At 40.8% G+C, this 21,922-nt stretch overlaps 1 protein-coding gene across 1 annotated transcript in view; it reads left to right on the top strand.

The window, feature by feature from the left end:
• Window positions 1-84: 84 nt before the first annotated feature.
• The window catches only part of LOC5505909 (coiled-coil domain-containing protein 180), a 41,689-nt gene continuing 19,851 nt past the window's right edge, over window positions 85-21,922 (top strand). The window contains exons 1-29 of the mRNA XM_032374261.2: window positions 85-268; window positions 2,030-2,205; window positions 3,063-3,151; window positions 3,377-3,486; window positions 4,336-4,402; window positions 4,489-4,526; window positions 5,194-5,328; window positions 6,753-6,915; window positions 8,106-8,202; window positions 8,539-8,658; window positions 9,283-9,362; window positions 9,506-9,594; window positions 9,894-9,941; window positions 10,202-10,276; window positions 10,575-10,703; window positions 11,249-11,353; window positions 11,737-11,792; window positions 12,352-12,481; window positions 13,061-13,102; window positions 13,215-13,368; window positions 16,561-16,636; window positions 17,071-17,152; window positions 18,188-18,281; window positions 18,801-18,913; window positions 19,314-19,381; window positions 19,626-19,668; window positions 19,940-20,043; window positions 20,543-20,603; window positions 20,762-20,877. Coding sequence (XP_032230152.2) covers window positions 194-268; window positions 2,030-2,205; window positions 3,063-3,151; window positions 3,377-3,486; window positions 4,336-4,402; window positions 4,489-4,526; window positions 5,194-5,328; window positions 6,753-6,915; window positions 8,106-8,202; window positions 8,539-8,658; window positions 9,283-9,362; window positions 9,506-9,594; window positions 9,894-9,941; window positions 10,202-10,276; window positions 10,575-10,703; window positions 11,249-11,353; window positions 11,737-11,792; window positions 12,352-12,481; window positions 13,061-13,102; window positions 13,215-13,368; window positions 16,561-16,636; window positions 17,071-17,152; window positions 18,188-18,281; window positions 18,801-18,913; window positions 19,314-19,381; window positions 19,626-19,668; window positions 19,940-20,043; window positions 20,543-20,603; window positions 20,762-20,877 — 2,735 coding nt within the window. The 5' untranslated portion in view covers window positions 85-193. The remainder of the gene's footprint in view (window positions 269-2,029; window positions 2,206-3,062; window positions 3,152-3,376; window positions 3,487-4,335; window positions 4,403-4,488; window positions 4,527-5,193; window positions 5,329-6,752; window positions 6,916-8,105; window positions 8,203-8,538; window positions 8,659-9,282; window positions 9,363-9,505; window positions 9,595-9,893; window positions 9,942-10,201; window positions 10,277-10,574; window positions 10,704-11,248; window positions 11,354-11,736; window positions 11,793-12,351; window positions 12,482-13,060; window positions 13,103-13,214; window positions 13,369-16,560; window positions 16,637-17,070; window positions 17,153-18,187; window positions 18,282-18,800; window positions 18,914-19,313; window positions 19,382-19,625; window positions 19,669-19,939; window positions 20,044-20,542; window positions 20,604-20,761; window positions 20,878-21,922) is intronic.

Below are 21,922 nucleotides of genomic sequence, written 5' to 3'. Positions count from 1 at the left end.
AGATTTCTGAGAAATATATTTATTTTGATATTGATAAATTGTGAAATAAGGCTCCCTGTGTTAGTGGGAAGCCCTGGTAACTACATCACGTTGCCTATAACAACAACAACAACGAACAACCAAACCAAAATGGCGGCTCAGATTTGAAAACAGTTTAGAAAAAAACAAACTTTGTAAGAAAAAGGGTGTTACGATGGCTCATAGCGAACTTTCCGCTTCGAGAATGGTTCCCGAAGGGAAGGTTTATCGACAAGTTTTCGACGCAGAGGTAGGAGAGTTCTTTAATGCTACGTTCGTTCAGGCCTCGTCGAAGTTTCTCTGCTAAATCCGAAATTCTGAGCCGTGAAACCCTACATAGGAATAGTATTATACACGATTCCAACTGGTTCGTTTCGCTCTTTAAAGTATTTTTTTTAAGGTTATCGTTTCTTCCTTTGAATGTTAAGTCCACGTATATTTTTTTTTGGGCAAAATATCCGATAACCTTGAACTATGGCCTGTTATCACCAAAAACATTTACGTTAAGCAAAACGCTTAACGTTTAGCACAACGCTTTTTCGAGTACTCTCAATGGTCACTTTTTATACAAAACTACCACACCTGCCACCCTACCCTTGTGTAAAAAAATATAAAACAATCTGAATGTCTGAAGTACGCACATCTTATAAAATACCAATTGCAATGTCATTTCTCAGAATCCTTTTTCTCTACAAACTCTATGTTGTTTGTCTGTCTCAAAAAGATAACGCTCCATTTGGCTCCCTGTGGGCTCCCTGCAGGAAAAAGTTACATGCCCACTGTATCGCTTGTGAAAGGAGATTTTCAAGCATTATTTTTCCGGTTCAATTCGGTTTTCCTGAATTGAAGTCCTTAAAGTCCATATAACCTTTCAGCGTTGATAGACTTTGTCAATTCTTTATATTTTCATCTTTCAAATGGCATGTGGTTTGTATGGACCCTATAAAACATGTTTTCGCACGAATAACTCAAATCTGTGATATTGAGGTATTTTGGCCATCTTTGGAAAAAAAGGGCATGAACTAAAAGGCCCGGGTCCAGTGATTTGAGACGTAGATCGAGATGTCAACCAAATTACATGAGAAAACATATGCGCACGCTAAACCGGTTCCCGTCTTCATCTCTTCTTAGTTATTGCTGAAGAATGTGTGTGGTTACAACTTTTACCATCATCTTTATTATATCTCAACGTGGTAGTCACATGATTATTTAACTTCAGGAAACAAATCTGAAGAATTTAGCAGATATTTTTAGTCTTTGAATTGTTTTTGCATTGTGCGTGTGCGCTGCATTTGCAACCAAAAATGGCGAAATTCTCACGAGCGCGCACTGTGTTTGAAACCTACAACAAAATGATATTTTCTTTTTTCGCATACAATTTTCGACTTTAAATTATTCTTCGCTTCATTGTGGGTAGCATTGCAATAGAAAACACTTCACCAATATAGTGGTATTGTCGTCTCTGAATTTTAACGCATTTAAGGAAAAAACGTTGTTTCAGATTTTCCCGCCAAAACTTGGAATTATTCACTTGGCCAGGAAAATTTTCAAAGATCTGTAGAAAATTCAAATTTCAATCAAATTCAATTCCCTTTTCAGAATTTGAAAGTTTATCTATGCTTTGTTTTGGCTAGATTGATATAAGTGAAAGGTTTTAAGAACCTGAGATGTGCTTGATGAAGATCCCTTCATCAAGCACATCTCTTTTCTACATTAATATGTGTAATTGCTATTTGGATGGATCATCCACTAGCGTGAGACCCCCTAAGGGATAGCAGCAGTGGAGACGCCCTGGGATAGCAGTCAGTAGAATTTTTTAGCAAAAAGATAGGATGATTACCCCATCTACTTTTTATGGAGATGTCCATAAATGGGCTATTTTTTGACAGAAAAAAAGAACATCATTATAGTAAAATTAGAAAAAATCTTTCTTTCGATTCACCACTGAATTATAACATCTAGATTTCACTGAATCTAGAAGAGAATTTAACCTTTAAACTCTGCTCTGTAGGTTAGCCTTGTTAGAGCCCTTGAGCAAGAACGGCACCCACCCAAGCCTAAGTCTCCACTTCTACCCCTTGTCAAAGACTCAAAGCTTGTCACACATGGCCTCCTATCAAGCCGTCAAAAGTCTTGGGCTCATGGCATGCCAAACGAATCATACATTGAGAACCCAGTCTATTATAAGTAAGTATCAATTAAAAAAAAACATGGGAAATATTTTTTATATCATGCCCATGTCGTTATGTCCGGCCTATGTCTTTATGTGAACAATTCACACACTTACATATGAACCTAATAGTGGGCATGCCTATGTATGTCGTTATGTCACTAGTGTGCACCAGGCATTAAAAGTGCTATAAAGAATTATGTAAAAGAGATGTCTTAATTACCTGTCATCAGTCATATACCTAGTAATCTTTTTTTGTGATCATATACACAGTATAGAACAGGTGTCTTACTGATCTACTGTTTGATAGAGTATCGGGGACCCTTACTGTAAATAAGACAACTAGTATAGTAAGCAAGATGTAGCTGGTAATTGCAAACAGGCGTGTATTATCATACCTGTCAACTCTCCCGCATTAAAGTAGGCAGGGGTCTCAAGATTTTCGACCCCTTTTCCTGCGTTGAGCACCTGATGATCTCCCACTTTTTAGCGATTATTATCGCTTTCGAAAAATTATTCTATAGAAAATTGACATTTTCCCAATTTTTCATAAAAATTATTAAAACAATAATTCCATTGCATAGCGCAATTCATCTAAAACCCTAGTGAGATCTATAAGTGGATTTGTGCATGGGAACTTTCTATACGTCAAATGCCTGCGAGGGTATACCCACCCCTCCCCAAAAAATAGAATACACCCACTTCACACCCCAAAAATTCTCACACCTTGAGATTTTTTAAGGTTGGCAGGTATGTATTACAAATATATTGTGTGTTCTTGTTCTTAAAGTCTTATTTATTGCTTTAAGAAGTGACACTCCAAGTCTTGTTTGAACCATGTGAAATTATGTTCTTTAAAATTAATTTTGATCAGGTATGCTGCTTTAGAGGCCATAGAAAGAGATTCCAAACCAGAGAACTATTTTGCTGCACAGGAAGTTCGAGGTCTTTCAGACTTTCCGAGTAAGTAACCTAGAATGTTACAATAGTCAAGCCCTCCCCCCTTTCTCTAAGAAGCATATGTAAATAGGACATTATTGGTCATTTTAAGTAAGCCATCTTCTCTTAAACCTCCCTATGCAATAAGTTAATGTGGTAAATGTAAAAAAATCCATATCTTTTTACTGTACCCATTCTTGTGGAGAAATCAATAAACACTGTATCCCTTATTTTTGTAACTCACTCTAGGACAAACAAAATCAAAATCCAACATCATCGAGAAGATACAGGTCAGCAGAAAGGAGAGACACGAGTCCATCTTGGAGGATATGTATCAGGAATTTGCCGTTATCAATGCAGTAAGTATAATTTTTGCTCCATCATGCTGGATGCTTTTACCAGCTACAGTTTAGGCTTTACAAGTGCCTGATCAAAATGCAGTGATCCGTGCACTCTTAGGCAATGGTATAAGTAGTAAGAATACAGGCAAGCTGTAGAAAAACTAGATGGTCTGTGTAGGCGTGGTGTAGACAAGGTATGAATCAACAGAAGGTTGAAAAGTGATGTTAAACGCCCCTAAAACAGAGTGGCTGCGCTGACATTTTGAGCGTTAGCCCTTCGTCGAAGCGAAAAACTTTAAGGCAAACCTTGCGGTGGTACTGTATATGTGTGTGGAGGCTTTTTGGGGCATGTTTATGCCATGAGTTGCTTTCATCAACCACAATGCCATACAGTACGTCCACTTGGGTGCCTGGTCAGAATGCAGATGTCTGTTCACTCTGAGATAATTCTTAAAATGTACAGGGGTGTGTTATGTATGAATGTAGGGCAGAGGGTCTGAGCATGGTTTTATTGTGTATCCACAACACCCAAGGTCCATGAGGTGCTTATTCTGTGCAAAACTTAGGGGGGTGTTTTGAGTGAGTGTGAGGGATGATCCTATAAGAAGCATGATACAAGGGGAGTTTTACATCCTTCAGAATTCTCGAGGGGCTCAGTATTTTAGCCAGAAAAGGTGACAATTACGATTTTAGATTACATTTAATACTTGATGCTCTTTAAAGTTTTTTTGTCTTTGGTATAGGTTAGTAAGACTTTTTATTTTAATTAAAAGATATGAAGATAACAGGCTAGAAATGTACAGTACCTTGCTGTCTGATGTCAACTTTACACATATTTGTTTGGCCACACATTTAATATTATTTTAGGAACTAGAGCCACGTATCATTGAAGCAAGTGAGAGCCTAAAGGAATCCCTTCTTGAGAATGACAAAGGTATGTTGGGTATCTCTTGGCTGCTTTAATCAACATATGGTTCTGTTGGTTATTACTGATTACAATTGATGTTGTTTCTATGTCAGAGATTGAAAGATTGGTGAACACTATTGCTGATGATCAGGTAAAAGTAATATAGTTGATTGTTTGAATGCAGTGTGTCTAGACGTTAAAGTTACAAAAAAGACAATAAAGTTCAATTGCAATGGAGAAGCGATGACAAAAAATAGCATGTCATGATAATAAATGTACTGCAAACAGATTGTGACCAAACAATTAAAATTGTGTTCAATGCTGTGCTCTAGCTAGCAGTGTCATGAATGACATTGAATGTTGTAGAAATGTACCACAAATGCATATTTTGAGCTACACCTATAGAAGTGTATTTTTATCAAAAGGGTAAAATTGTGCAACAAATTGCTGCCATCAGATTTAAGAAGCACACTACAAAATTTATTACTATTATTAATCACAATAAAAATTACAAAACAGTATGGCATAGCTGTCAACTCTCCTTCATTGGCTTTCTTTTTTTTTCCCTTTTTTACATATATTTACTGTATTTCACCTGATTTCACAACTTGGACATTTCTGTCCAAGTTGGGTTGACAGCTATGCCATTGCACCAGACACAAAATAAATGTACTTAAACACAGTACCTCCAAGTTGTGAATTACAATGTACCCTGTTTATGGTAAAGCTCTTATTGGGAAAATTCTCTTGAAAATCAAAAGAAAATGAATATTTGTGCATACAGTACATGATGTCTAACCCAGAGCTGTCACTTACAGGACCTGATAAATTATGAGCTGCCAGACCTTCACTCTCTGTGGGAAAAGATTGCTGAGCATTCAGTGCAAAGGCAGAACTGGATCAGGGATCTATGGGACAGGCTGCAGCAATGTGAAGTAGATCGCTCTACTCTTGTAAGTATACAAGTATAGCATGGATCACAGGATTACGGGTGGCCCATTGTGTTAGCGCATCAGCATATGGGGCCTCTCACCACTTCTGAAACGGGTTCGATTCCTGGTCAAGACATGGATAATATCTTTTTATTTCTCGGCCTTGTTGAACGCATGTGAGCTTAATAGAAGCTTGTGTTCCTCAGTTCCAGGTTGGGCTATTTTTAATGCGTATTAGAATTTTAAATGTAAGAGCATTGAGTATAGGTTGCTCTAAAATACATAAACTATTTTATTTTATATACTATATATATATTATATATTTTATAGTGTTGGTTTGAGAAAAATACAAACTACATAGGTTTCCCTACAGGTCTGTTTCGTGGTTGCCCACTCATCAGGGGATGAGTGGGCAACGAAACAGACCTGTAGGGAAACCTATGTAGTTTGTATTTTTCTCAAACCAACACTATACACCGCTCTACTTTCGAGTATTGAGCACTTTCTATGAAAGCCTTCAACCATCATTTTATTATATATTTTATATACTATAGTATAGGGCCAGGGTGACACACGGGCTTTAATTATCACTGGTTGCAACAACGTACAAAAATCAATAATGTTTAAGCTGTGGCCATGGTCTGACATGGGTCATGTGGCAGTTGCACTGAGGCGCCTTCTGTGCTTTTGACTCGACCATGTTGTATCTGTGCTTTCATGATTCAGCATTCCTGCTGCAAGGAGGGTGACAACGTCCCCGATTTTATTTATTTTAATTATTATTTTATCATACATAAGGTAAGTTCGAGTAGAAAACATTATAAGGATAAGGACCAGTAGGGGCGCAGCTTTGCCCCCAATATCTTTCTTAATGCTTCTGGATTGTGCCCTTCCTATATTTCGAGGCCTGCTACGGCACTGCAAAGTAATAAGTTATAGAAAGGGTAAAGAAATAATCTTCTTTTGCTTTTACTAGGATATGCATGCTTTAGGTTACAGCTGTTGACAAGAATATAAATGCTTCACACAGCAACTCTGTAATAATTAGAGAAAGAGAAAGCACGCCCTTTTTGTGGTGAATTGTAGATAAAGATAAATAAAAGATATTAGATAAAATGGATAATACTTTATACAAGCCATGTAACTAAAATGTGCAGTTATTGATAGGTTATCAATGTCCTATACATATGTGATTCAAAGGACAACCACGGCACCATTTTATGCCCCCGCTCAATGCCGAGTGACACAAAAAATCCAATTGCTTATTGCTTATCCCTTCAAGTAGCTGAGAAACTTTCAATCAAATATCATTAACAAAGTATTAGACTTCAATCAGGATGGTTTTTTGGAAACCGTTGTATTTCAAATATAAACAATAAGAAAGGTGAAGTTGATCGACCTTGGTTAATGTAGAATTACAGAAGGTAAAGGTGTTGTTTTTCCAGATCCGTGAAGCACTCAAAAGTTATGACAAGCAGCTTGAGCGGACTGCCCACCTGATGCCTCCAGATGTCCATCGTTTACTGGAAAAAGAAGCTCTTCACATCAACTCCACGATATGTACCAATAGAAGAGCGTATGCTGACCTTATCGGGCACCTTCTAAGTGGTGAGTGATTTTAGGATGATAAAAAGTAGTAAAGAAGGCTTATCTTGTTTTGCGTTTTGTTTTGCGTGGGTGGCGCAGTTGGCAGAGCGTCGCTCTGTGAGGCCTGTGCTTCTCACCACAGGTTTCCCAGTCGCTCTGTAGTGCCTGTGCCCCTCACCACAGGTTTCCCGGTCGCTCTGTAGTGCCTGTGCTTCTCACCACAGGTTTCCCAGTCGCTCTGTGAGGCCTGTGCTTCTCACCACAGGTTTCCCGGTCGCTCTGTAGTGCCTGTGCTTCTCACCACAGGTTTCCCGGTCGCTCTGTAGTGCCTGTGCTTCTCACCACAGGTTTCCCGGTCGCTCTGTAGTGCCTGTGCTTCTCACCACAGGTTTCCCGGTCGCTCTGTAGTGCCTGTGCTTCTCACCACAGGTTTCCCGGTCGCTCTGTAGTGCCTGTGCTTCTCACCACAGGTTTCCCGGTCGCTCTGTAGTGCCTGTGCTTCTCACCACAGGTTTCCCGGTCGCTCTGTAGTGCCTGTGCTTCTCACCACAGGTTTCCCGGTCGCTCTGTAGTGCCTGTGCCTCTCACCACTGGGTTCCGGGTTCGATTCCCGGTTCCGACGTGAGTTGAGTTACTTGGTCTCGCCTTTGGTCCAGAGGTTTTTCTACGGGTTCTCTGGTTTTCCTTCCTCCACAAAACCAACAATTTCGATCTTAGCAGTGATCCGTGGTCTGACATAAGTTGTATGGCGGCTGCCTGAGGCGCCTTCCCATGCCTTTAACCCGACCACGTCTGAATCTGCGTTCCCGTAATTCAGCATCTAGCTGCGATAAGTGATTAGCAACAGATTCACAGACAATAAAAAAAAAAAAGTGGCATTGAATGCCAGCACAGTACATCACAGTAGAGATATACTGCAGGCGACTTGCAGTGAGAAATCACATAATTTTTGGGTTAGGCAAACTTGCATGCGTTTAGGCTCACCATTGACGTCATAAGCGAGTAATAAGACATTTTCCTTGTCTTCCATGCTTTGAGCAAACACTCGCTTAGACGGAACACTGACACTGTTTGGCTACTTTAGAGTTCTCTTGAAGCGTTAATTTATGAAGAAACTAAATCTGGGCATTCGCCAGACTTGTTGGAACATGATGCTTATTGTGCACAAACTTGCTTAGCCGATCTCTCGACCTTCTTCTATCTCCTGTTAGCCGATGTTGAGAGAGAGCGTAACTACTATACCCTGTGGCAATCACGTGTTGAAGACTGGAGACAACTCAAGTGTCAGGCTGCAATAACCAAGTTTATGTACGTAACTATTTTTTTTTTACTCCTACAACACATAAACCTTTTTCCAAAAACAGTTACACCGTGGGAATACAGGTGCCGTAGCCAATAACAATACACCATATAACGTAGCCACATTTGCACACTGTAACCCACTCGCCAATCTAAGTCTCTAACCACACACTCAACCACCCCACTCATCACAGTTAAGCCCTGACGCCCTGGTACGAATACCAGATACCATTAAAAGTTCGACAGCTGAATCAAATAATTTCTGCACTTCAGAAATAAGTCTGACACTAGTATAATCTAAGGCCCCTAGTTAGTGGATTCACATTGTGTGTCAAAACCTTGCAGTGAGTTTATGGATAGTCCGCCCATCAAGGATCCACCAGGCGTGAGAAGAAAGATAGAGGAGTTCACGATTGAACAGAGAGCTGTCAACAAGAGAAGACTGGACCTGTTAGACACACTCAGGTACATCCCCAAACGAGTCCCGTGCATGCAACTTTATGCACCTATTTCGAGAAAGTACGCAGCTGCTTTGTCTCCTATTATCTTTGTTCTACAAAGGAGTTCTTTTGTCTCTATTCTTCTCGTTCTTTGTGTCGAGGTGCGGATATTGTTCATTTGCCCAATCAAATTACAGCTTGTAAGAGCTGCGTACTGACCCCCTATTTCAAATCGTTGCACTCAAGAATCCATGTGCCTAACCCGCAATGGCTAATGGGTAGCGTTAAAATGACTGATTCCTGGTCTTCGAATACCTCCCGAGTGACGAGAATGCTACAACTTTCGTAACCTGGATTTGTTTTTGTTTACGATTTGATACCCATGAAGCACTACACTGATTCTCCGAGTGCAACCTTATTAGAAATAGGTGTATACAAAATTTAAAAAGACATTTCTTGTCGAAGCGTTTTTGAATATTTATTAGATTGTAAAATCTAATGAATATGAGACGCCTGAGACGCCTTCCTTTGCCTTCAACTCAACCACTGTGTATCTGCCCTCTAGTTGAGGCTGATAAACCTGACAAATTAAATTAAATTATTTATTTTATTTATTTACAGAGTACTGAATTATTGATTTTTATTTTAGAAAAATGAAGCCGCCAAATTCCACCAAGTCTGCTGTGTATGAATGGCACGACACACTCATACGATTATGCAAAGAACTTGGTAAGTATCCAATAGTCCAATTCCTTTGGAATTTGGTCGAGATTGAATTTTATTGGGAGTGCTGTAAAGTTAAAATCTGGATTAAAGGCTTTGACTGCAGCATATTTATGTATTTTGACGTTTGGATTTGATTGTTCATTCAGAGGAGCTCTCGATGAAGTACAGGGATATTATTCAAGCAGAGTATGATAATGTCATAGAGCAGTGTACTGATGAAGTCAACCGCGTTAAGGTATATTTGGCATAAGAAATCTATGTTAAAATGCCAATCCTAGTCTCTGAAAGTCTCTGTTTTGAATTCTGCTGTTCTCCTAAGCAAGATTTTGTGTCAACGCTGCTTGTACTGTATTTATGGAGACTGTATGTTACAACAGTTGTACTCTCGAGTGCAATCATTTTTTATGTGTGTCGTAAGTTTGAGCCGACACAACCACGTTGACTGCCACATCTCGGACTTGACTGCCACAACTCGGACTCAGTTTCCTTTTTCCAGGCCGCGTTCACGAGTTGATCTTTTACTTTTTTTTCCAGGAACAGTTTCTGAGTGATGGGGTTCTAGAAGAAGCCAGGCTAGATGTGGTAGGCGATGAATGAATGCTGTTACTAGTTTCGTTGGTATTCCATCAGGCCCCGTTTGGATGGACTTTACTGTGCTTATTAGTGGGGTGTTCTTACTAGCGCGTTATGTTTTTAGATTTCTTTCATTAAACTTTGAAGACTTTTCTTTATACAGGGTATATCGCGTTTCCAACATGCAAACATTGAAAGACCGTCTTTGTCTCTAACTCTTACCAAGTGTTTTTTATAACTACTGTAATATCCCTAATTGTGAATGTTAGATCCTAAACGAGTCACTTCTTCCTCTCGTTGGCGAGAAACAGACCAAGTACGAGTATGAAGTGGACAAGATGGAGGTTAGTAAAAGTAAACTCCACCAACGTTTTTAAGAAATAAGGCGCAGTTTTACTGGGCCCAGAAAATATCAATCCCCGATGCAATACAGTAAACATAAAAAAAAAACTTGCAGGATTGTCCAAAAAGTGGCCCGACAAATTTTAATTCTCATGCAACACGACCAGCATTGTTGAGAGAGAACACGCGGCAAACATCAAATTCCGATACAATACAGCAAATGATGTTGGGAAAAACTGTCTAATAGCGGAAGAATTGTTGCAAAAGCAAACTAAGAACTGTGCTTTATTATTTTTTCAGCGTTCACTAGAAAACCTTACAAGTTTCCAGGAAATGATGGTCAAGTCATTGTTCAAGTTCGTCCAGGGAGCCGCTCACTTGTGGGATCTCCACGAGATTGGCCTAGCCCGCAAAGAGCGTGCCCTACAGGTAAACCCCATGAAGGTAGACTTCAAAAGTAGTGTTGTTGATTCTGTTGCATGCTAAGAATATGAAAAAAAAATCTTCGGATCACTGGCTGGTGTAATTCTGATTATTCCGTTTTTTTTATGATGAAAGCAGCATTGCTGAAACTTTGTTTGATTTATCGCTCAGTAATTTGAAAAATATTTTTATATATATTCTGAAATTCAAAAGTAGATTCATCATTTAGTATTAATATAATATAACAATATTATATCTCTCCTTAATTCATTTCTCACACCTTGTTTGTTAACTTGTCGGTTGTAGTTGTGGGACTGTTGGTTGGTTTGTTATTTCTGTTGGCACTTTGTCTTTTGATTGGTGAGCTGCTGTTTGCAATCTGTCTATGATCGGCTGTTTGATTTTGCATTCGATAACAATTTGCCTGTTGATTGGTATAGTGGCTGTTGTTGCTTTTCAGTTGGCTGGTTGTTATTGGCAATCTTTTACAACTTGTCTGTGCATTGCTTGGTTGGTTATTGTACTTGTTTTTTAATTGTCTTGTTTTGCAGGAACAATTGGAAAAGAATCGTCAGGACCACGATGGTGCCAATCAGGTGAAGGAAGCCAACTTGGACATCATCATGGACAAGATGAGACAGGACTCCTCAGAGACGGTGAGCTTATTATTATCGTTGTCTTCATCGAATCATTGTATCATCCTCGAAATTCATCATGAGACCATCGTAATTAGATTTTCGTAAACATTTTCATCATCATTATCATCAGATCATCATAATCATTAACATTACATCTTTATCATCACTTTTATTATCATTAGATCTTTATCGTCATTATCATTATCGTTATATTTCACCATAATCATCATTATCATCATCCTCATCATAAGTAGCAGCACAATCATTATGGTGATGATCATCATCAACAACAATAATAGCAACAGGGTTTTTCTTTAGCATTATGAAATTGTTGCTTAGTTATTCTTCTGTAATTGTGGTCAGTTTTTTAAAATTTTGTTACTGTTTTTGTTTTCTCCTAGGCGTTAAAGGCTAGCTTGAGCGAGGCGCTTACACTTCTTAATCAAATAAAACAAATGTAAGTAGTATAGAGTGGGACTTGAAATATGCAGAATGGCCGGGGTTTTTTTTTGTACTAGAGACTCATTTTGCCAGGTAGTTTTGTCATCAATTGTAGATACGAGACGGCCATAAACAGACGCTCTTGCTACCTGAAACCTGAGCACAAGAATAAGCAAATTAATCGAGTTTTCAATGCAAATTTAAGAGACTCTTGCCACGAGTTATTTCACGAGCGGCTAGAGGCATCTTTTTGCAGGCTAATTAAAGGTCTAACTGTAAACTAGACGACTGTATCTTTAAGCTGAAGTGATCTACTCTCTCAAGCTGTCTTCTAGTATTAAAACGGCTTATATCTTTTAGTTTTTTTTCGCATTATTTACTAATGAAACTGCGAAATATATATCCAAAAACATAGTTTTACCTTTGGCATACCAGATTTAACCGTTTCAATGAAAGGTTGTAGATAGACGGTTGCAAATCGCCTTTTTGCTCTGGTGCTATAGCCCCCAGGATGACAAAATGGCCGCTTACAAAATGGCCGCTTACAAAATGGCCACTTAAAACCTGTTTTTCAGGTATAACGAGTTTCACGGTGTGCAAGTGCAGACGGCGTGCGTGTACCCAGAGATGGTACAGGAAGAGCTGCATTACTATGACAACGAAGTGTGCAAATACTTCCAGGTCAACAGAAAAGTCCCCAACAAGGTGAAAAGATGAACAAGATTATGGAATGTCATGTACAATGTCATGTACAACAACAATGATAAGTCATAGTCACCAGGGTGTCATGTACAATGATAAGTCATAGTCACCAATGTGTCATGTACAATGATAAGTTATAAGACACCAGGAACGTTTAAATATAACGATAAGTTCCAATTTTAGTTAAAATCGCAAGCGCGTTTTGGACGTCACTGCTTTAAAACTGGTCTCGGCAAGTGGATGATGATTTTTTTGTTTGTATTTTAATCTGTTATAAGCTCCTGCAGATAGAAGAGCTGTTTAAAGAGATGTTACGCTGTTTTCCAGTTTTGATAGCTGAAATTTTTATTTGAATTTGAGAAGGGATAATTGAGAGTTTACGGGGTCAGCACAATGAGTTTGTTCGTTTCTTTGTCAAAATCGTTGATGGTGATGGTGTGCGCGCATTTTTACGTAAGCTGTGCTTACTCTTATGTTAAAACTTAAAGTGAAACTGTAACGGGTCTTTGGTATCACACTCAATTAAGGGCTTTCCCTTGATTAACTATTTCTGTCTTTTTTTTATTATCTTCTCTTCCCTAGTCTGCCACAGGGAAAGCGCTGTCCGCTTCGAAAAAATCTCAGGTAAACGATAATGCACTTTCCAGTCATCTAAATAGTCATCGAGGTAATAAAAATCTAGATATCTTCTGGGGTATCTTTAGCTGATTAATAGTGTACTTTTTATTTCCTACAGAGAACACAGCCTCAGTCTCTTGACGACATCCTCACTACATCAAACGGAACTTCATTCTACATCTTGAAGGAGCCCGGTGAACACGGCCTACCCGAGACCCCAGAAAGTATAAGAAGCATGAAAACGTGTATGACGTTTCTGACGGAGAATTCAGGTGGGTTTAGTGGGAATGTTTTAGACACTAGGAAGTATTAGAAGCGTTCGATACCTAGAACTCAGGGGAGGTGGAGTGGGGAGGTTTAAGTACTAAAGGGGATAGGGCGGGGTTGACACTAGAAAGCATTAGAAGCGTTCGATACCTAGAACTCAGGTGGGTGGAGTGGGGAGGTTTAAGTACTAAAGGGGATAGGGCGGAGAAGACACTAGAAAGCACTAGAAGCGTTCGACACCTATGTAGAACTCAGGTGGGTGGACTGGAGAGGTTTATGTACTATAGGGGATAAGTTGTGGGGTAGAAACTATAAAGCATTATAAGCGTTTGATACCTAGAACTCAGGTGGGTGGAGTGGGGAGGTTTATGTACTATAGGGGATAAGTTGTGGGGTAGAAACTATAAAGCATTATAAGCGTTCGATACCTAGAACTCAGGTGGGTGGAGTGGGAAGGTTTATGTACTATAGGGGATAGGGCGGGGTAGACACTAGAAAGCATTAGAAGCGTTCGATACCTAGAACTCAGGTGGGTCGAGTGGGGAGGTTTATGTACTATAGGGGATAGGGCGGGGTAGACACTAGAAAACATTAGAAGCGTTCGATACCTAGAACTCAGGTGGGTGGAGTGGGGAGGTTTATGCACTATAGGGGATAAGTTGTGGGGTAGACACTAGAAAGCATTAGAAGCGTTCGATACCTAGAACTCAGGTGGGTGGAGTGGGGAGGTTTATGTACTATGGGGGATAGGGCGGGGTAGACACTAGAAAACATTAGAAGCGTTCGATACCTAGAACTCAGGTGGGTGGACTGGAGAGGTTTATGTACTATAGGGGATAGGGCGGGGTAGACACTAGAAAGCATTAGAAGCGTTCGATACCTAGAACTCAGGTGGATGGAGTGGGGAGGTTTATGTACTATAGGGGATAGGGCGGGGTAGACACTAGAAAGCATTAGAAGCGTTCGATACCTAGAACTCAGGTGGGTGGAGTGGGGAGGTTTATGTACTATGGGGGATAGGGCGGGGTAGACACTAGAAAACATTAGAAGCGTTCGATACCTAGAACTCAGGTGGATGGAGTGGGGAGGTTTATGTACTATAGGGGATAGGGCGGGGTAGACACTAGAAAGCATTAGAAGCGTTCGATACCTAGAACTCAGGTGGGTGGAGTGGGGAGGTTTATGCACTATAGGGGATAGGGCGGGGTAGACACTAGAAAGCATTAGAAGCGTTCGATACCTGGAACTCAGGTGGGTCGAGTGGGGAGGTTTAAGTACTAAAGGGGATAGGGCGGAGAAGACACTAGAAAGCACTAGAAGCGTTCGACACCTATGTAGAACTCAGGTGGGTGGACTGGAGAGGTTTATGTACTATAGGGGATAAGTTGTGGGGTAGAAACTATAAAGCATTATAAGCGTTTGATACCTAGAACTCAGGTGGGTGGAGTGGGGAGGTTTATGTACTATAGGGGATAAGTTGTGGGGTAGAAACTATAAAGCATTATAAGCGTTCGATACCTAGAACTCAGGTGGGTGGAGTGGGAAGGTTTATGTACTATAGGGGATAGGGCGGGGTAGACACTAGAAAGCATTAGAAGCGTTCGATACCTAGAACTCAGGTGGGTCGAGTGGGGAGGTTTATGTACTATAGGGGATAGGGCGGGGTAGACACTAGAAAACATTAGAAGCGTTCGATACCTAGAACTCAGGTGGGTGGAGTGGGGAGGTTTATGCACTATAGGGGATAAGTTGTGGGGTAGACACTAGAAAGCATTAGAAGCGTTCGATACCTAGAACTCAGGTGGGTGGAGTGGGGAGGTTTATGTACTATGGGGGATAGGGCGGGGTAGACACTAGAAAACATTAGAAGCGTTCGATACCTAGAACTCAGGTGGGTGGACTGGAGAGGTTTATGTACTATAGGGGATAGGGCGTGGTAGACACTAGAAAGCATTAGAAGCGTTCGATACCTAGAACTCAGGTGGATGGAGTGGGGAGGTTTATGTACTATAGGGGATAGGGCGGGGTAGACACTAGAAAGCATTAGAAGCGTTCGATACCTAGAACTCAGGTGGGTGGAGTGGGGAGGTTTATGTACTATGGGGGATAGGGCGGGGTAGACACTAGAAAACATTAGAAGCGTTCGATACCTAGAACTCAGGTGGATGGAGTGGGGAGGTTTATGTACTATAGGGGATAGGGCGGGGTAGACACTAGAAAGCATTAGAAGCGTTCGATACCTAGAACTCAGGTGGGTGGAGTGGGGAGGTTTATGCACTATAGGGGATAGGGCGGGGTAGACACTAGAAAGCATTAGAAGCGTTCGATACCTAGAACTCAGGTGGGTGGAGTGGGGAGGTTTATGTACTATGGGGGATAGGGCGGGGTAGACACTAGAAAACATTAGAAGCGTTCGATACCTAGAACTCAGGTGGGTGGACTGGAGAGGTTTATGTACTATAGGGGATAGGGCGGGGTAGACACTAGAAAGCATTAGAAGCGTTCGATACCTAGAACTCAGGTGGATGGAGTGGGGAGGTTTATGTACTATAGGGGATAGGGCGGGGTAGACACTAGAAAGCATTAGAAGCGTTCGATACCTAGAACTCAGGTGGGTGGAGTGGGGAGGTTTATGTACTATAGGGGATAGGGCGGGGTAGACACTAGAAAACATTAGAAGCGTTCGATACCTAGAACTCAGGTGGGTGGAGTGGGGAGGTTTATGTACTATAGGGGGTAGGGCGGGGTAGACACTAGAAAGCACTAGGAAGACAGGATTAGGTGGGCTCCAGGGAGCATAAAAAGCATGGAGTGCATGTATGGACTTTCTGACGGGAGTCGGTCGTTGAGGTGAGCTGGTGAGGCTTAATGAGGCTTAGTCGCCCCAGGCTCTTTCTGACAAGAAACGACAGCCATTGATTAATATGAATGCATCTGAATTGAATACCATCTGTCCTGCTTTATTTCCATTTGTCCCATCTGGTACACTCGAACCTATAACACCTTGTTCACTTGAACACTATCTGTCCTGTTTCGTGTCCCATTGTCCCATCTAGTTCACTTCTATCTGTCCTGTTCACGTGCCAGGTAGCGTCACACCATATATTTAATGGAGACCTTGAGATACGTTCGACACTCGGGCTAGCTAGCCACTGTTTTTTTTAGTTCTATAAAAATCTTTTTTTTTTTACGTTTAGAATCTGAAGATGTATCTTCGCCGTATCTGGAGTCTATAGCCATCAGGGAGGAGCTCTTTGTGGAGCTAAGAAAACAGTAAGTGTGTAGGCTATTCGACTTGGCCCTTTATGAAATGATACCAAACAGATTGGGCAAAGGGGTTAATGTTCCCTCCCCCTACCTTAGAGCAGGAATTTCACAATACTTTAAAGCAAGTGGCGTCTACCCTTAACATGTTTTAGCTATGACAGCGAACAAGAAGTTTTAAGTGTCATATAAGACATCCGGTTTCATAAGAATCAATCACAATCTCTTTGCGTTGTCAAAACTATTTTCTCGATACAATACAACTATTAACAAGAGAAAATATAACGTTTAGATCAACTGCAACTATATTTCGGCTGTTTACAGCCTTCCTCCCTGAGGTGCAGTTGAAGTTTCGCCAAATGTGTTTCAGCGTTGTAAGCAGCGTTAAGCGTTTAATTTGACTACGGAATGTGATTTCTCGTGTTTTGTTCTGTTTTACCCAGTGTGCGTATGGAGTTCCTGGAGCACCTTGAGAAGTGGGAGGAGCAGGCAATGGAGCGCGCCAACAGCGTGGTCTCTGCCAAGGTACGAGACTTCTTTGATCATTTCGCCACAATGTACAAGATTACTAGTCCTACCCCTCCACTCTTAAAGGCCATAAGGACCTCCCAGAAAATTCCGCTATAGTCATGGAAATGAGGCTAACTTTCGCTGACACTCCTTTCGGGCAAAATACGACTCCCACCTAATCCTGAGGAACCCCGGCCGACGTTCCGTTAGGTCTCGCAAGCTGACCTTCCCTGCCACTATATCAAGGGACACGGGGATCCCGCAGCAGGACCTGCCATCTGCCATGGCCGATCGCCAAGTGTGGCAAACTGTTGGGCGAGACATCTCGGCCGAGGCCGTAGGATGATGATGATGATGACTCTGATCAGATCGCCACAATGTCCTCATTCACGGTGGCTCATGCAAACAATTATGTAAAGGAGATGGCTGAAATACATTTCGGCCACCCATTACACGGCCAAGAGCGGACTTTTTCCTTTTTCCCTAGATCTTTCAAACACTGTATTTTATACGTGCAGCAACCTCTTTTATGCCGTCATCATTGCCCAGTCCCAAATGTGTTATTCATTGCTATCAATGCGAGAATCCGTTATTGATTTTAATCACCATTTGCTGAGTAAAAGATAAAAAACGTAATTAAGTTACTGCGTACAGACTATTTTCTAAATTATTAACAGTTTTGTAATCGTTTTCTTTGTCAACTCCTTAAAGAGCCCTAGACAGCTACACATCGTGGTTTTTATTCCATATTGGAAGAAAATTTATGTGATGAAATCTCGAGATAGTTATTTAAAAAACGACATTTTACACCTCATTTTCTATATTCAATCCAAAACATTACAATAACTTTCCCAATTCTGCCGATGGAAATGAATGGTTTGCCTCTTATTATATTTTGCTGGGATGACAAAATGGTTGACAGAGACTCTGACGTAAGCGTTAAACGTCTATTACGCGGCCACTTGGCTTGGTCGCAAGGCTGGTGGGTGGTCGCATAAGAGAGGTACAACTATCCTACCACGGGTTTACCCAATACTTTGCATGTTTCAGATGGAGGAGCTAAACAGCGAGTTGGACTTAAGGCTGCATTTACACGAGCCCCGCTCATCTCGTGCAGAGCAAGACGTCCATAGTGTCAGGGCTGGTCAGTATCATGAGAGTCTAACATAAACTTTAAAGAAGTAAAAGCCTGGCTCTCTAAGACTGTGAATCCCTCGTCTTCTCATATAAGGACGTTAAGTTTAGTCTCGCACCGCACTTTGTTAGGCTTGGCGTGGTTCCTAGAAAGGAAGTTAACGTTTACCCAGGGATAAATGTCCTTTTGATCCAATCAAATATCGAGATTATCTATCCTTTGGTTAGCGCTAACCTGCTTTCTAGGAACCTGTCCGTGTATTGTAGGGCGTAAAACAACCGCACACCAACACACACTCATCAATGTAAACGCAAGATTGCTACTACCTATTTCAACCAGTACACTCAGTTGTATCAAGCGCATTGGGGTTGGAGGCCCACTTCCTCGAAAATTATGGATATTTCACTCAGTATACAGAAATCTCGTTAATTTTAGATATTCCAGCTAAACGGTTTTCAATAAAATATATTTTTTCAGTATAAAAATGTCTGAGCCAAGTGTTTATATTAAATGTTTCATACGCCACAGCTGAGTTGATAATGCATCGTGAACGGGTAGAGAAGCACTGCAAGGGCGTGACCACCACGCTGAATGAATTCAAGGCGAGATTTCAACAGATGGTCGAAGAACACGACAAAGAGGTACGTTTTCTCTTCGCCTTTTCATCCTTCAATACATTAGCACTTCCTTATCCTTGCCCTTTTCTAACGTTCTACTCCATTTCAGTTCTGTGTATCTATATATCAGTCTACCTCGTTCTTCTCTACTCCTGCTCCTCCTCTTCTCCTACGTCACTCACATCACTCCTCATCCACTGTACCTCAGCCCCAACTCTGACCCTCCTCTATACCAAAGCCTAAACCCCCAACCCTAAGCCCTACTTTAAACCCAACCTTAATCCAATTCCAAATCCCTAGCCCTAACCTCAAACGTTATTCCTAACCCTAGACCGATTCCTCAGCCCAACCCGAAATCCAACCCTAATCTTAACCCAAGCGCAACCCCAACTCTAACCTAAACTTATTTTTTCGTTTTCTTCAGACGGAGGTATTTAAGCAGTCAGTTCAAGAACTTGAAGCAACATTTGTATCTGCGACCAAGACGCACGAGTAAGGACAGCCAAGAAACTGGATGGCTTTATTTGCCGTTTTTTTATCCTAAAAGAGAGACTTAAATTGCTTTTCTACCTTCTCTTCTATTTTAACTGCTTTTCCATTTTCTGTTTCAAAATTATCTGCTTTTTAAATTAATAATGAAGCACTTAATACCTTCGTTATTTAGATATAGACCAATTTACAAAGCCAATAAGTTTCTTCTAATTAACTTATTCATACCTTTGTATCTTTTTGACAGATTGTTAGCAATCCAAGACCAAGTTGCTGGACGCGTGGAACAGGTAATGGATACTTATTACTTTAAAGCAGTCGATACTTTAATAAAACCATCTTCTTTCTCCTCTGTTGCTCTTGTTAGCACATGGCCGTGGCCCGGTTTAGGCCGGTGTAGGAACAAATAGCTTAATGCTGGTCGTCGAATTTTATGCTTCTATTGGACTTACCTCTGTTGTCTTGAGTGCATCAGTGTGATCCGATTGGAACAGGTACACTTGTTGAAGGGTTGACTTTGGCTTCGATTAACTCATGCTGTTCCTCTGTTGCTTTCATTAGTATATGGACGTGATCCGGTTCTCGATCAGGAAGTTCCGCCATGATCTAGATGAGATCCTTAGCACTCTGCGCAACTCTAACGCACGATTCCGCAAGACATTCAAGTAAGTATTGAAACTACTGAACACTTCGCGCAACTCTAACATATGACCGTCAACTAAGTATTCAAACTACTGAACACTCCGCGCAACTCTAACGCAAGACATTCAAGTAAGTATTGACTCTACTGAACACTTCCTACAACTTTAACGCATGATACCGCTAAACATTCAAGTAAGTAGTCAAAACTCTAAACGCACGAGTACGCAAGACATTCTAGTAAATATTCAAAGTACTGAACACGCACGACTCCGCAAGACATTCAAGTAAGTATTGAAACTACTGAACACTCCGCGCAACTCTAACGCACGATTCCGCTAAACATTCAAGTAAGTATCCAAACAGCCGAATACTCCGCCCAACACTAACGCACGATTGCGCAAGACATTCAAGTAGCTATTCAAAGTACCGAACACTCCGCTCAGCTCTAACGCACGAGTCCGCATATTAACTGCTGCAAAAAAGGGAATACCTACCATTAATCTGACCCTCTTCGTTTTTCAGAGTGTTCTCTGATGGCGGAAATTTCTCTACGGAGGAAATCGAAGAGTACCGCAAGAAACTGGTGAGTCGCAAATCTTACAAAGACCTGTCAATAATTATATTCTTCTGACGTTTTTGCTCATTGTTGTATAGTAATATCGAAGGGCAGAGATCTATTGTTCTATTCAACCAGGGAAGTGTACACTTCCCTGATTTAATGTATTACCTTTCGTCTTGTAGGAGCGAATGGCGGGAAAGATTGACTCGGCAGAAGGGTCATTCATGGCTGAATTGGAAGGAATGGAGACAAAACGATTAGAAGCCGCTACAGAATATGCCGGCAAGCTGGAGGATAGGTTAGTCCGGTCGTCGATTTCTTTCTTATTGGTGACTCCTTTCTAAACAGACTCATTCATCCAGTTAAAAACAATAAGCAGCGTCAAAGGGCAATGCGTTTAAATTATAATCTTGTGCGTAAATTAAACAACCGCGCGTCATCATTGGAATTACGAGAAAACAATGCACAATGTCGGCAAACTTGTCGAACACCCGTCAGCAATTGCGCACTGCGCGAGAGTCATAACCGAAATTGCGTCATCAATTGGGATTAGGAGAAAACGATGAGCAGTGTGCACAAATTTGACAAACGAACGTCATAATTGGAGTTATAAGAAAACAATGCGCATGCGCGCAAGCATTTAGAACACCCGTCATAAATTGGAATCGCAAGGAAATAATACGCAATGCGCGAGAGTTATAACTAAAATTTTGTCATCTATTGGGATAACGAGAAAGCTATTAGCGAACGAAGGCGCATCTTCGATTAATATTATGAGAAAACAATTAGCAGTACGCATAAGTTAAACGAACACGTCTTATCAGTTTGTATTGTGATAAAACAATGGGTAATCTGCACAAATTAAAAACGAGCGCGCGTCATCAATTGAAATATCGAGAACACAGTGCGCGCACATTTAAAGAACATCTTTTATCAATTGTGTAAATACAAAAAGCCCAAATAGTCTCGTTCGTGAGTCAGAAGAATATATACAATACACCAAATACTGGAATTCGACTCTGCCAAATTTTCGTCTTTAATACAGGGCTTCTGGAAAAAAACTCAAAATTACGCGGGATTCTTAGCTAAATTACGCGGAAAATCAATCATTACGCGCTAAATTACGCGGGATTTTGCAATACATTTTTCTTTAAAAATCAAAATTTTGCGGGATTCTTTACTGAATTACGCCTTAAATTACACGGAATATCAACTGTTACGCCCAAACTACATTTTGTACCGAAGGAAAGCACGAAATAACTTGAAAAGGTTAATTTTTATTTTATTATTAGGCCTCCGCTGTTTAGCAAAGAACGCCTACTCATTTTATTTGTTTTAGAAAT

Source organism: Nematostella vectensis, chromosome 8 (assembly GCF_932526225.1).
Source record: "Nematostella vectensis chromosome 8, jaNemVect1.1, whole genome shotgun sequence".
Lineage (NCBI taxonomy): Eukaryota > Metazoa > Cnidaria > Anthozoa > Actiniaria > Edwardsiidae > Nematostella > Nematostella vectensis.
Note: the sequence above shows the minus strand (reverse complement) of the source record. Positions and strands in the feature narration are given on the sequence as shown.